The following is a 15,659-nucleotide window of genomic DNA, read 5'->3' as shown; positions in this document are numbered from 1 at the left end:
TCTACTGATCTATAATGTTTACTGTTCCACCCAGGAAAAAACTGTCCATTTATGGCAGATGTCTTCCTGGTCATTCAACTTCCTTCCATTTAAAGAGTTTATTGTGAATGTTTCTTGTGCTTTTGTATCAGTTTTACTTACAAAGGCTTGCTATTTGAGGAAGAATCCTTCTCACAGAAATAACCTCTGAAATATAGCTTAAATGTAATTGTTTATAGGTTTTACTTTTGATGTATCCTTTTAACTCAAAATGTTATTTTATTTTTGGTAATGACGGATCACATTATCCCTTGCACTAAAGTCTTACAATATTTTGGATATTGCTCCTCTTTGGAAATTGCATTTTAGTTCTCACAGTGTTCGCTTTGCTCTCGCTACTGATGACCATCCTACGTTAGCTCAACATGTTAAACAGTTCACATCTTGATGATACCTATCTTTCCATTAATAGCATGTGGTAGAAAATAAAACAGTGTTTTAGAAACAAACAGACATAAGGGGAAAAAAACAATCTCAGAAAAATAGGCTTCTGACAAGAAGCAGAGCCAAATATATAAAGACAGTAAAAACAGACATCTTGGCTTAACACCAATTGGCATCTGTGAGATATTATGGGAAGGAAATAGCTAGTCTTATACAGCTTTGAAAAGGAAACAATATGTTTTGCAAAACACTCTAAAAGAAAGTAACTGACCTTATGATTATTAACAGTTACCCCCATAAACCATCTGAAAAATATCTGAACAAGAGTGTCCAGATACCGTAAAACTCTCTATGAAACAAGATGAAGAAAAGGACTGGAAATAAATAGTTCTAAGGTCAGATGGAACGAATCTACCCTGATAGACATACAATTAAGTTACTTCTGTTTTTGAGCTGTTTGCAAACAATGCTGTAATTAATTTTTTTTTATTAGCCATAGTTAACAGACTTCTGCTATCATTTTGATAAGATTGATTCTCAGAAGGGAGATAGCTAGAATACTTAAGAATCGTCTAAATTTATATAGAAACTCTAAATGGTGCCATTCAAACTTAATGTGTATATAAATCACCTGGAGATCTTATTAACATGTAGATTCCGATTCATTAATCTGAGATGAGATCTGAGTTTCTGCATTTCCAACAAGCTCCAAGATGACGCTAATGCTGTTTGACCATGAACCACCTAAAGTGATGAGGCTCTGAGGCACAGCGACACTTATTACCAGTCTAAACGTCTGTCTTTGTCAGTGACATGTGTGTTCTTTGTGTGTTCCTAAGGAAAATCTTGGGTGTTTGAACAGTTTTGATGACTTAGCACATACTCAGCAAACAGATGGACAGGGGAGTGATCAACCTTAGCAAAGTGCTATAAAGAAAAATATAGTCAAATTTATAAAATTCTAAAACTTAACATTTATCTTTTGGCTTAGTTACCATGAAAGGCACTATTAAGATCAACTGATGTAGCAATTTAAATCTCATTTTTTTCTTTGTTATCTTCATTATTATTTATAGAAATGACTTCAAGTCATTTTAATTGATAACTGCTTTATAAATCATTGAATCTTAATTAACAGTATTGCTTTAATTTCAAACTTTACTTCCTTTACCAGGGAAACATGAGAAGTAGAGATAGAGGCAGAGAGAGACAGAGGAACCAATATAATTAAACTTAAGTAGCAAGAGTAAATATTGAGTTTTAAGTACTAGCAGGGCAGGCTTTTTTCATCCTTTTGTGCCATCATTTTAATGATTCCCTGGGATATGAAGCTCCAGAAAATATTTCTTTCCTTACAGTACTTTTCCTTAAAACGAAATGTACATTCTAATAGAGGAAATAGTTTCATATATTTCAATAAGTATTCATATTTGCTTAAAAATAGATTATGCCTATTTTTGGCAGATTTGTTTCCTTAATTATGTTATGGTTAAACTAAAATTCAAAAATTTGTACTTCCTAGGAAGATAGATATCAAGTGAAAATGAGATAGTCGTTAATCGATTTTGAAAGAAGGTGGTACATGAAATGGAATTAAAAGTATCTTTCGATATTTTATACAGAATGTAATTTGCATATAGATAAATGAAAATTGAGTATCTCTGAAATTATAGGATATTTAGATTTCTTACACTTTTGGGAATGAAAGAAAATAGAAAAAAATAATCGAATTGACACTATCTACATGGTATATTGCTACCTAACTCCCGACCTCTGTTTCTTCTACACAAACAACAATTGCTAATACTTTCAAGGTAAATAAACTATTTTGCAGGCTTAGTGACTTATACACTAAGTGCTCAGAGAGGTCATGTCCATTATTTTAAATAAGTATTCTAATAAGTTAATACTGCTGTGGTCATCAATCATACATTCTTTTCATAAGAGCCATGAATAAATTATTTTCAGTATTTAAGCAAAATTGAATATCCGATGAAATACTTAAGTTGAGCATTATGGTAACCAGAAGATATATTCTCATATGAAGCACTATCAAAAAAAAAAATTAAGAAACACAAATAAAAATATTGCAATTCTTTCCACTAAATTTTATGTTTCAAAACTCTGTGCATTCAAAACCAACTGGACTTGTTCTTCTGTTGCTCAAAATGAAAACTTTTTTTTTAAACTGTAACTTAACAAATCAACATATTATCTATTTGCTCCTAGAATAAATTTTGGTCCACATTTTAAAAAATAGCTCTATCAGGAAGATATTTTGCCAAACCATTCTCAGTGTCCCTGCACTGCTGACTCTGCCCACAGAGGCACAGTGAGTTAAGGGACAGGCTGGGTATAGGCAGAGGACTGCCATGAGTAGCCCAGTCTCTCTGGCTCTTTCTTCTGGGATGTGCTGTCAGGAGAGGAGACAGCATACACTGTGACCAGCTCCTCAGTGCCTTAGCTTTTAGAGCCAGGATTCCCACTGCAGTCCACACAGCTATGACTGGTTGGGCAAATCTGTGTAATTCTGGCGATGAGGAACAGGTCATGCTTAAAATCACTAGAAATATTTTATGACATTTTTATAAATTTTTAAATGAATTGTTTGCTCTCCATCTTCTTTAGTTAAAAGCCTTTTAAAATTAATCTGGAATCCAGTTTTGGTACTTTTCAGTGAATTCTTTTTCCCCAATAAGCCCCCAAATTTTGAAATATTTTCCCTATTTACTCTATTTTTTTTTTTTTTTTTTTTTTTTTTTTTTGGTATTTCTATATTCAGTATGCATATATACACTTTTATGTCAGCATTTGTCATATAATAAAATACATCACAAAAACAGTCATGAGATATATTCCATAGCTAGATATCAATATATCCCAGGAGTGCAATCTTTTTCAAGATTGATTCTACAAATTGAGTAGCTTATTTTAGATAGTTAAACAGTGATGGGGTTTAGATATCATTACACAAAGAGAAGCAAGCTCAATTTCTATACTGATAAATAGGCTAGATGGTATAAGATGAAATATATGGGGAAAACAGTATATATTGATTAAAGTTTTTTTTTTTAATATAATTTATTTGTCCCTACAGGAAGATAATTCAATCACTGGCTTTATCTATCATAAAATATCCCATTAAAGGATTCAAATATGTTATCCAATATTTTATGCCTAAGTCAATAATACGATGTACTAAATAACTCTTGGGAAAAAAAGACTTTTCAAATGTATTTCCTTTGCATCACTTTAATACTGGTAGTATTTTATACTCAACTTATTTTTTTTTTTCAATTTTTCAATTTAGTTAAAAATCTAGGTACTTAGGAAACATCTAGTAATAAAATAACTAGCTTTGTGTTTAAAATGTTTGCTGATATGCATGGCATCTTCAGTGTGTTACTATTAGAATTGTTCCTTAGTCTTAGTTAATTAAGAATGAGAGAGAATTAACTGAAGTTAAATACCATCAATCTTAATTTTTTTTTTTAAATGGGTAATACAATTTCATGTTCAATCAGGTAAAACATATAAGCCAAAAAAGACTTATAGCAACAAAAAGGTTTAGTGAAATTACAACAGCAAAAATTTAAAAATTGCCTGAAATCAAACTGCAAATAGTTAATATCCTTAAGCTACTTAAATAATTTCATGCATTTGAGCTAAATTATTAACAACAACAAACGGATACTCCTGAAGATAAATATAAGTTACATTTAGAGAAGAAAAGAGAATCCCAATAGAAAATACCAGGAACATTAAGTCTGAGAAATACTCAGAGATTAGAAGGTGAGTGAGGGTGTGGAAATTCTATCCATACCCTTTAAAAAAATGTTTGAACAAGACTTTTTAAAAATAATTGAAGTAAAGCAATTTTCAGAGAACATTTTGCAATCATTGGGATAGTCAACCTGAAGAAGTGATTTAACCCCACCTACAAAACAAAAATTAATCTGAAGTCCAAAACGTGGCATACACAATGTCAAAAATAATGAAACAAATCAAAAGGTGACCATAATTTTCTCACTAACGAACAAAAATGTCCAAGCTAATTGTCTCTCTACTCTTTGATCTCTCTGCCTTCCCTCTGTCCCTTTCTTAGCTGGAGAATATATTTTATGTTCTGAAATTCTCTTGGGTACCCCGCATTGCTGACACAACAGTAGTGCAGCCTCATATGGGTTTCGACACCACTGGACTTTTTTTTTACATGAGAAGGTATAGAAATAATTTTTTTACTTTTATTGCACTAATAATTGACATTATTAAGCCAAATAGACAGTTTTTCCAAAATCCATTTTCATAATTGTTGGGATATTATTGTATTTTTGTTTATTCATACTACTATAATAACAATAACATAACTACATCACATGTTTAAATTATCCCACGCACTGTGCCAAGAACATGTTCCTAAATTTACATGAATCTTCCTATGGCATTGTCACACAGGTGTTACTGTCCCCCTTTCTACTAAAAGAAACTAAAACTCAGAATAGTTATTGAATGGTTTTTAAAGTTTCACACTTGGTTTAAAGAAAAGGAAGGTGGGGTCAGGATTCAACACCAGGTTCTTCCGATCTCTTTGTCTTGTCTTTTTAGTATTATTCACTTACTGCAGAAGGTGATGGGAAGACAGAATGCGTTCAGGACTAGCCTTTTCTGTCTGCCTAAATAGCCTACATCTTTGACCTTCGATTCCTTACAGTTACACAGCAGATGTGTTTCCTCAACATGCCCTGGAATCTACCCTTGTCCACTCTCTCCAAGACTCGCTCACCTGCTCTTGCTTGTGGCCTGATTCTTTCCAATTCCAAAACGTTGTTTGCTTGACTGACCCATCTGGCTCCCTGGGTTTGCTTCTTTTGTTCAGTCTTCTTTTTGAATTAGATCTCACTTAGCCTCTGTATATGTCATACTTTTGACATTTAGTTAGCGAACTGGATAACCTCAGCCTCCCAGCAAAGTGTAGTTTGACTTATTCATTTAACAAATATTTAATGAGAACCTATCATGTGCCAGGCACTATTCTATCCAGGGGGGTAAAGTGGTCGTGGAGACAGGCAAGGTCTCTGTTTCCGAGAAAATAGTCAGGAATGACTGATGATAAACCAGGAAACAAAGAAAATATTGTCACATAACAAGTATTATAAAGAATGCAAAGTAAGATCGTGATAGAGTCGAGAATATCACTGGTCCACCAGGCACAATTGTTGGTAAGATAGTTAGGAAAGGCCTTTCTGAAAAAGTAAAATTTGAGCAGAAAAATGTGAAGATCATTGTGGGTGACAAATTGAGCACAATAAGGAAAGAGAAAAGATGAAGTTGAGATGAAAGCGAGTGCCATACAGTGCCTTATAACCATTGCAAGACATTTGGGTTTTATTTTAAGTGGATAGTTATAGGCTTCAATTAAAACAAGAAATGATTTGACCCGATTCAAATTTTTTAAAAGATCTGTATGGAAGATGGATCTTAGAAGAATTCTGGGAAGACCATGATGGTGATTTGGTCTTGGGGTGTCATGGTAGAAATCAGGAAAGAGTTTGATCTGGAAGATATCCTAGAGGAATAAACTGGCACGACTTGCTGACTGGACTGGCAGGGAAAGGAAAAAGAAGACTCGTCTTTTAAGACTGGGAAAATGAAGAGCAGCTGGTCTTTCTTGTCAGCTCACCACGGGTGCAAATCAGTCTGCCTGTCTTCCAGAAACTTACTGAGAACTGACAAGGGAGCAGGGACTCACTACTTCCATAGTTTTTCCTATTCAGTTTTATTCAATGCTCTTCATGCTAGGAAAGACTAATGCCTGTTTCTAAGTGGAATGGTTGGATATTATTCAAAGGCTTATATATTAAATATATGGAATTCTGGGATAGTTTTAAGTTTTAGGAAAATGTAATATGTTTCCTATTAGACATTACTTCCCAAAATATTATTTAAGTGTATTGAAAATGCTGAATTGCACATCACCATAACAAAACACATATTGAATGGTATTAAATTCAAGCTTTCTTAAGTTTCATAAATTGATTGAGGAAGAAGTTAGTTATATTATGAATCTCTACATTCATATTATACATCATAATTGATATTATCACTCCTTTCGTATCATATATCGACCACATAGGAAATTCTAAAATGGAACTAAAAAATATAATTTTAGACCTTCAACTCCAGAAATCCTTTCCTGCTGTTACCAGAAGTGATGACTCCCACTTGCAACTTGACTGCTCGCTACTTATAGTTCAAACACAATTCGGCACATCACCCTGCATTATGAAGTGTACGAACTGTGCCTATATTTAATGTATGCTATTAGACTGCAAATCACTCTCAGGCAGTTGTGGACCTCAGTACTATGACACCATACGAAGCCTTTAGCAAAGACTCAATAAACATGCTGAATAAGTTAATGAATTTTAGAATTATTCAAAATGCAGCTATCTAGATTAATCAACACTTTTTGGTGATCGATACAGTTTTATGCACACGCACACACAGGCACAAGTATTTTCAAAGAGTCGTACCTCCCAAAGTAGCAGATAGCAAGAAATGTGTCCCATATTTCTTGATAAGGTTTTCAGTGATTTGCTGAAGGGTAGGTCGGCGTCCCAAAAGTCTTATGTTGCGGAAGAATTCGGGGGCAAGAGGCAGAGGGGAGCCAAGGAAATTTCTTCTCTCAAGTGCAAGGTTATTTACTTTCCAGCGGCCAAACTCCCTGAAAAGCAAATTTATTTTTATTCATAAATACATAATCTATCTGAACGTTTTCATTTGAAAAGTTCACTTAGTAGTTTAGCTGGGGTCACTACATTACAATGCTTCTTGCTTGTAATTATAACATCATGAGCTATGAGTAGAAGCAGCAATATTTATAATTTATTTAACTGGACTGAATATTCTAAAACCAAATCATGTAAAGAAAAAATATAAGCCACTTAAACAGCTTCTACTGATTTTTTTTCCCCCCAAGGAAAGATGTACTCATAAAAAATGACTTAATTATGCATTGAATACGAATGCAGAGTTATTAAAAAATAAGGTAACATTTTTTTCATTTTCTAAGGGAAATTGAGAAAAATAGAATAAATTTACTTTAATCACTCTAATGATTCCTTTTTCTATTTACTTTAGAGTGGGTACTTGTAAAACCTCAAGAATATTATAGAGCTGTGGAAGAATTCAAAAAACATGATCAAAAGAGAAACTAGCCTGGTTTTTTTTTTGTTTGTTTGTTTTTTAAGTAACTATTGCCGACAACTTATTTTGAAACCCAAATTTAACTTGATTAGCAATTTCTCAAGCTGAGAAATGACTTCCAAGGTGAATTGGGTCAAATTAGAAAAATCGCAGGTATGGTTTTAAAGGGGCTTTAACAAACTTATGTCATTTTTTGAAATTAGTTTATAACATTAATTTAACAAGAAAATTTATTAGTGTTCACTAGTTATTATTATTTCCAGAAATCTTGCTAGCAATATAGAGAAATATAAAAAAGCCTATGACCTCAAGGGTCTCGCAGATCATACCAACAAAGGAAATGAAGACAGATTAATTGCAATTCAGAGGCTTTAAAATATTTTATGTGCAAAAATACAAGTGGCCAGTAGCTAATTTAGCACAACTTCTCTACCCAATTTATCACTATTCTTTGATATAAATATTTATAATTTAACTCACATTGAATAAGTTTTCTCTTCCCTTTGATACATAGACTTTGTAAGGTTATGAAGAGTCCAAGACTATGGAGAAGCTTCCAGGGAACTTTCTTTAGCTCTTGAGTCCTTTTTATTACCTTGGTCTGTCAACCTTGATTAGGTTTATAGTCACGATTCATCTTCTAACAGTTTAGTTGGATGGAACACTTTGCCATCCCATCTGTTTAATTTATTCTCTATCAAGCAACAACCAAAGGCAAAGGACAAACTCTTTGGGAGTATCACCGAACTAAGGTCAAAATTAATTAATCAATAAACTAATTAATTAAAACCAGTATGGTTAGTAACTATAGCAAATGGTTTTCTTAATTTCAAGAGCTAATTGCTAATCTAAAATTCTTAGTTTTTTAAAAAATATTTTATATGAAGAATGAAGTAAAATATTACACTTTCTATTGTGTATATCCAAAAACCTGTAATTTGTGTAGGATACAAATGTTGATTTGAGATCTGACATGTCTCATTCCCACTCGCCATATTTGGTTTGTATTGTAATGATACATGATCATTGTTAAAATCTCTAAAAATTTTTTGATCAAAACCTGGATAGAAAATGCTGAATTAATCCTGAGAAATGGTGGTATGAGCACTTTAATAAAAGAAGTCAACTCAAGACACTTAAGTGCCATGCTGTGAGTAGTAGCTATTAGATCTGAATACAAATACTTGGTGTCCTTTTTCCTGGGCACAAGACAAGGTTGCATTCATTGGTGTCCTTCAAAGTCAGTGTGGCCATCTATGTGGCTTACTTTGACCAATAAAGGGGAAGCCTATATGGTTAGCCTGACCCATCATCCTGGGACCTTGATCAACAATGGTGTTTAGAATTCCCATCCCCTACCTTCACCCCTGCAACGTACTTGAGTGAATAAGGGCACAAACTTAAAAAAAGAAAAGAAAAGTTGTTATATGAAGCTACCAAGATTTGGGATTCATTAGTAGGTTTATTTGCCTGCCTTTTAGCCATGTAATCTAGTACATCATGACTAACGTAGAGTATTTTGATGTCTGGGTAAATTGAGAAGGCAATAAGGAACTAACGAGTATATAAATTGGAAACTTATGGGTTGCAATTTTTTTCCCCCTTTTCTCAGGATAAGATTTACCTCAGTTGCAAATAGACCAAGCAGTCATTAAACTTTGGAAAAAGAAAGCAATGGAGTACTGAATTGAAAACATGCTGTTGGGTATGCTTATCATAATGAGAACATTTTACCTAAAGGTATCTAAGGTATCCACCCAGATGCATTATGCTTATATTAAATAAGAACAGTGTTTTATTCAACTAAATATTGCATTCTATCTGAAGCCTTCACAGAACATAAATATCTTCCCATCACAACCTTTGGAAGTCTTTACATGAAATAAGCACAATCATTACTGTTTAATGTAACTCAGCCCCTTTAGAAAGATTGGTATTTTATAAAACACACAAATGGGCCCTACCTAGCTCAGCCAGAACATTACTTTAAAAATGTTTTTGTTGGCACTCAGATGTCTCTATTAGTTGATTAGAGTTGTATGTTTGCCTGCTAAAAATTCTGACTTGCAAGCATCTATTATTATGTATGTACATATAATGTTTACTTTTCTACAGCAATGTTTATAATTTTATTGCTACCCATGTCTTAAAAAAGGTTGGAAAACAAAAATGATATCAATAAATTCTATTTTAATAGCATTTACATTATTGCCACATTGCTGCTGACCTTTCTTATTAGTATTTAAAAATCTATGTGACTACAAAAATGTACTCAATGTGTTTAAAATATTTTAACTACCATGATTTCTTAAAATTACACATGTATATTTGGATCTTGAAATCTATGGAGGCAACCTCTGTTGATATTAGATATTTTAGACTCAGTATCAAAAGAAAAGCAACATAAAAAAATTGTCCAAATTAGATGATGCAGTTGCTGAAAAGACTTTATCTGCTAATTTATTCTAAATAAAGTTGCTTGTCTATGCCTTACAGGCTATTATTACATTACGTTTTTTTCAATACAACATTTGTTGGCTTATAATGTTAATTCCATCAATATTCATTGAAATTTTCAGACACAACAGAAATATTAAAACAAAATATAATACCCAAGCACTAATGTACTGTGAACAAATCCAGCATGAAAATCATAAATTGACTTGCCAATCTTTAGCAGCAATAACCTTCTAATTACATCTGTAAAATCACACTGATCTTCAGAAATGCCACTAATAATTGATGCAAGTTTTCCCATAATTTTATTTGGTGCAAGTGTTACATATGAAATTGGCTCTTTTCACTTTTTTTTCGAGTAACTTGAACGTCTTGCGAATTCTGCCATTTTCTGTTTGGCCACTAAATGGGGAATGTTTCCCATGGCCTGCGTGACAGTGGCTCTGATGCTCGTGTTTCTAGAGCAGCTGAATGTTAAGCAGTGGGCAGGGTGTCCACTGTCTTTCACCTCCTGACCCTTGATGCACCAATACATTGTTTTTTCTTTTAACAGAGGTGGGATTTTTAAAGATTGAGAGGTATTTTTGGATGAGGCTAGGAATTTATCTGAACAAATCTATGTACATAACACACAAGAGCAAGTAGGAATTATGTAAAATGGTCACATCAGGATTTCTGAGAAGCACCATTAATGACTGTTGTATTTTGATGGAAGTGGGGTTATGGAGAGTATTTTAAAGAAAGGTCTGGTATGGCTAGTGTCACATATGTCTAATTCTTAAATTACATTATATTTTTAGGGCTATGCAATGACTAAATATTATTTAATTTCATCTTGTATAGTTTTAAAACATTTTTTATAATATAGTTTATAGGGTTTTATTTAAATTTTAAAGTATATACTGCAGAACTCAATTATTATAGTCACCACTATTATTCTCAAAGGTAATTTAATAGGAATATAATAGTACCACATGCTTGTACCACCACAGATATAAATGTAATAATTTATTATCCATGTTTAAATCAAACCACTTCTTTGAACAGATGCTAGGAAAAGTTTTGATTTAAAAAATTTACATACATGCTATCGGTGAATGACTTTCTAAGTCTAATAGTGTGAATTATGATGTAACAAATTAAGTAACAAGCAAAAGCTTTTTTCTAAATTTTAAAAGTATAGTATAACATCTGTTGCCACTTATCACTATTATCAATCACATTCATATAATTATATAGATTTGCTAATTATTGATCAACGAAAAGAAGCCAACAGACAAAACAACCAAGCTAAAATATCTACTTTGATTTTATCTAAAGAAACAAATATGAGTGTCACTATTTTTTACATTGATAATTTAAAAAGTAATTATTTACCTTGGTTACTAAGTAGAAAATATTTGCATTTCATACATGAATTTAAGTATTTTGGGAGGGAAGAAATGTTAGTTTTCCAAAGGAGAATGGCTTCTAGAGTTTGATAGCTGGTTTCAAATCCCACCCCACCAATTCAATTCATAAAATTCGAAGCTCTATGAATTTTACCAAGTTCTTAACCTCACTGATGTGATCATTGCATTCATGATCAGATGTCTAATAGTACTGACTCTGTAGAGTTTTTGAAGAAGTAAAATTTGCAACAATTAAAATGCTGCAAAAAATGCTGTTTACTTCTTAGAAACACCTGGGTAAAGCTTGATGGGGAATAATGTGTAGGCTCCAGATTTAAGCTCCAATAACACTCTGAATGACAGTCTCATCACCACCCAGTAGGGATAAAATTCCAGACTCCCATCAGCTGGACTTCCCTGACACCAGTTTGACATGGGGTAGACAAGGCTAGAAATCTAGGGTCCTATCTGACTTCTGGGTCGGGGATGAAGACAGAATATTTCCCTGCAGTGTTTGCCTGTGACAGAGAGATAATTATCTAAAATTTCCTGTTGGCTAGAGAGCAGGCCCTCACTGAAGCATTTTTTTTTTTTGGGGGGGGTCTACATGCAATGGTGTTTCTTGTTCGAAGTTTCTTTAGCTCTGAATCTGAGATATATGAAGTAAAAATAAATAAATAAATAAAGGAACTCGGCCCTTCTCATTGGGGCAAGATCTCAACATACCTAGGTAGTCCACCTTCTCTACCACTTTTAAAGTTTTCTTAGGTTTATTTTATATATAATATCTAGGGTTTTTATATCCAGTGGGAAAACTCAGGAAAACTACATTTAATTTTCCTGGAAGCAGAAGCTGCTATAACAATGCTAATATTTTTAAATTACTTTCATTTATTTTTTAATGGGTAGTAAAAATGCAATCGCATTTTAAGATCCAAAATACTGCTAAGAGGCTAATAATCCCATTAAAATGTAAGGAGGATTTACTAAACTTTTAATACAGCTGTTGGTGAAAAATATTGAATTAAAAATCTTTTCTGCCAACCTTACACATCTTTCTGAAGATCTGTGGAAAAAATAAAGAGATAAGTCTATACAGCATTTTAAAATCTTTTAGAGTTTTGGGAAAATATAAAAATATAAAAGAAGTTGGTGAGGATACAGTCAAGTGGAGAAATCATCCCTTTGTAATTACACAGATAAATTTAATATGGGAAAAGTACAGTTGGAGTATTCTGAGGAAGAGTTATGTGTTCAGGGCAAGATTTTCCTAAGAATCTATAGAAAGGTCATGTGACTGTATAGGAATTGCTATTTCTTGACATAGAGGACAAAACCAAGCATTATCCAATAAAAAATATTATTTAATTATATATAATATAGAAATATATAGAAACCCATTTTACTCCACAAGTATTTATGGAGAGATTTATCTATATTTCTTTATAAGTATATTTCTTTGTTTAAAGTGCTTTCAGCGACACGTGTATAGGCAGAAGTTTTGTTTTGTTTTGTTTTTTTATCCTGGAAAGTTGTGGTAAAGACTGTTAAACACACGTTATAAAGGAAGAAATATTTCATTGTAAATTTTAAAATGAAATCATATAACGAAGAAACAAACCAAAACCAATGACAACAACAACAACAAAATCGTATAATATATGATGCCATGGCTTAGTTCTTTACTTTTCATGTTTTACATATTCCTTACCTCTTTCAAAAATTAGACGTGCTCTTGGTCAGGCCATAAGTAGGAAAGACTCACAGCACCATAGTGTTCCTCTAAATAAGAATACTTTTAATGGTTAAATACTGTGTATCTTCATATGCAATGTAAATATTTTCTCAGAATGCAGAAAATATGCAGCTCCTATCTTCTGAATATTTTCGTGTTTATTAGAAAACAAAATTAACGTTGGCCATAAAACACTTGTGAATGTATAGACTTCAATGGTGTTTTCTTTTAATGCATTAACTTGAGAGAAATATAAATTTAAAATTTTAGCATCTAAAATTAATCATATCACCATCGGATCAAATTAATCATCATATGAAAATGAGGTGAAGAGATTCTGAGGCACTAATTTACACTGGTGGAGGAGATAATGATAACTCTAATAATCAGACAACATATTTTCCAAGTTTAAGCATTAGCAGCAGATGGAAGTTAAGGTTTTGTTAAATTTAATAGGAATATTATACTAAAAAGATCCTCAGAGAATAAGTAAATTTAAATTTTGTAGAAACATTAATATTTGATATGCATGTAAACATAAGTTAAATAGTGTAATGACTCTTCTGATGGTAATTTAACTACAATGTTTTATAGAAAAGAAATATTTCAGAAGGGGTTAGGGTAGCTATGAAGTGGAAGGCGACCATACAGGTGATACATTCCAGTCAGAACCCTGCAACTAGGTAAAGCAGAAAAACAGTCAATGAAGACTGAAAAGGAGTAAGAAATATATAAGTTAAATGTGAAGAAATCAGAGTGCATTGTTATGTGGTTATTAAATGGACACTGAAAATAAATGAGCTTTTAATATCAAAAGCCAGTCATTTCTTGCATTTGTCCAGTTTAGACTAATATTGCAATTAAGCATTCTAACAAATGGCCTCAGTCATTTGGTTTGAGCTTGAATAACTATGTTATAAATTAGGTATTAGTTGTCTTCTGAAAGAAAGGGGTCATTTAAAAGTTAGTAAAGCCAGAAGTCCAGATGGTGCTAAATTTACCCAACTACATTTGACTCCCCTGAATTTGGCTCATTCACATTATTCAATTATTCATGTGATATATATGAAAATCTGGCAAATTGGAAAATAGCCAGTGATATGCCCTACTGATGGAAGATGACTCTGTTCTCTTAATTACAGACTTAGACACAATGAGTAGCTTCTCTTCCCTCTTAGGTATTTAAAAAGTAACTAATTCTATAATAAATGATTTAATAACCAAAAGAAAATAATAGATAATATAATCTTTCCCATGAGTTAGTAATTCGAGTAAGTATATAAAAGTTAGAAACTATGCAGTCATCTAATAGAGAAATGACACTATGTAAAAAATAAACTGATAAAGTTTAAAAATTAGAAATCTGAAAGAAAAAATTCTATATGCACATTTTTATACTAAATTGTTTTATAACCTTGAAAAAATCACTATCACTTAGATTCTTAATTTTCTATACTTTAAAATCAAGCACATGGACTTAAAAAAATTCAAGCGCCTTATTTTTCTTCTGATTTTCTGCTTTAAATTTACATAATTCTGTAGAAAACTTACACACTCAAACTTTTCAAGATTAAATATATCTCTATATATCTAGTTTGTGATGGATGATAAAAATTCTCCTGTATCATAATATCACATTTGTACTTTAACAATAAAGTGTCATTTGCTTATTTTTTGCAACATTCAACTGATACTCTGCAAAAATAATGATCATTACAATTAAGCATAATTTTATATCTATTTTCTCACTGAAGACTCACAATAATACTATAATGCATGTATAATTATTATCATTATTTTATAGATAATGAAAATGAGGCACAGTCAAGTGAAGATGCTTGTGCTACCTAAAACAGTTTCTGTATCAGCACTGCCCCGTAGAAATATTTTGTGAACCACAAATGCTACTGAACACAGGAGGGTCACATGATCATAAGGGACGTTCGAGGATGATGTTAAGGTGGGACCGAGGCTGGAGAGTGAAGTGCATCTGAGTTTTAGGAGGCCACTGGAGCATTCTGGTTGTGAGTAAAGTGTGGTCAAGAATCATGATGACAGCGATGAAATAAAGATAGAGTTTGAGAGAAAACAAAAAAATGATTTATTTCTAATAACATCTAGTGAAAAACATATATTACTTCTTCAAGATAATAGAATTCTTTTTGAATTAAAGTCAAAGCTGAAGATAAAGGATAGTGTACTATTTTGGCCTTGAATCTAGTGGATTAACTTTGCAATACAGCAAACTTCTTTATAGTCTATCTGGGTTTATCTGCCTTTTTTAATTATTAATCTTTTTGTGCTAGGGCTCACTTTTCTCTGCAAAGATAATCAAGATTCATGGTAGAGTAGTTATAGTTAGGGTGGGGTAGAAGAACCAGATCGACAAATGGATTACATCAATGCTGTATATCAAATGTAGATGGGGTAATCCCTATGCATAAAAT

The 15,659-nt window shown here is 32.4% G+C and overlaps 1 protein-coding gene across 1 annotated transcript in view; it reads right to left on the bottom strand.

Moving 5' to 3' along the window:
• Nucleotides 1-15,659, bottom strand: part of BRINP3 (BMP/retinoic acid inducible neural specific 3) — a 225,353-nt gene that overhangs the window by 119,839 nt on the left and 89,855 nt on the right. The window contains exon 2 of the mRNA XM_039883348.1: nucleotides 6,957-7,147. Within this exon, the coding sequence (XP_039739282.1) occupies nucleotides 6,957-7,147 (191 nt within the window). The remainder of the gene's footprint in view (nucleotides 1-6,956; nucleotides 7,148-15,659) is intronic.

Source organism: Pteropus medius, unplaced genomic scaffold (assembly GCF_902729225.1).
Source record: "Pteropus medius unplaced genomic scaffold, Ma_sr-lr_union100, whole genome shotgun sequence".
Lineage (NCBI taxonomy): Eukaryota > Metazoa > Chordata > Mammalia > Chiroptera > Pteropodidae > Pteropus > Pteropus medius.
The sequence above is the reverse complement of the archived record's forward strand: the minus strand, read 5'-3'. Positions and strand labels throughout refer to the sequence as shown.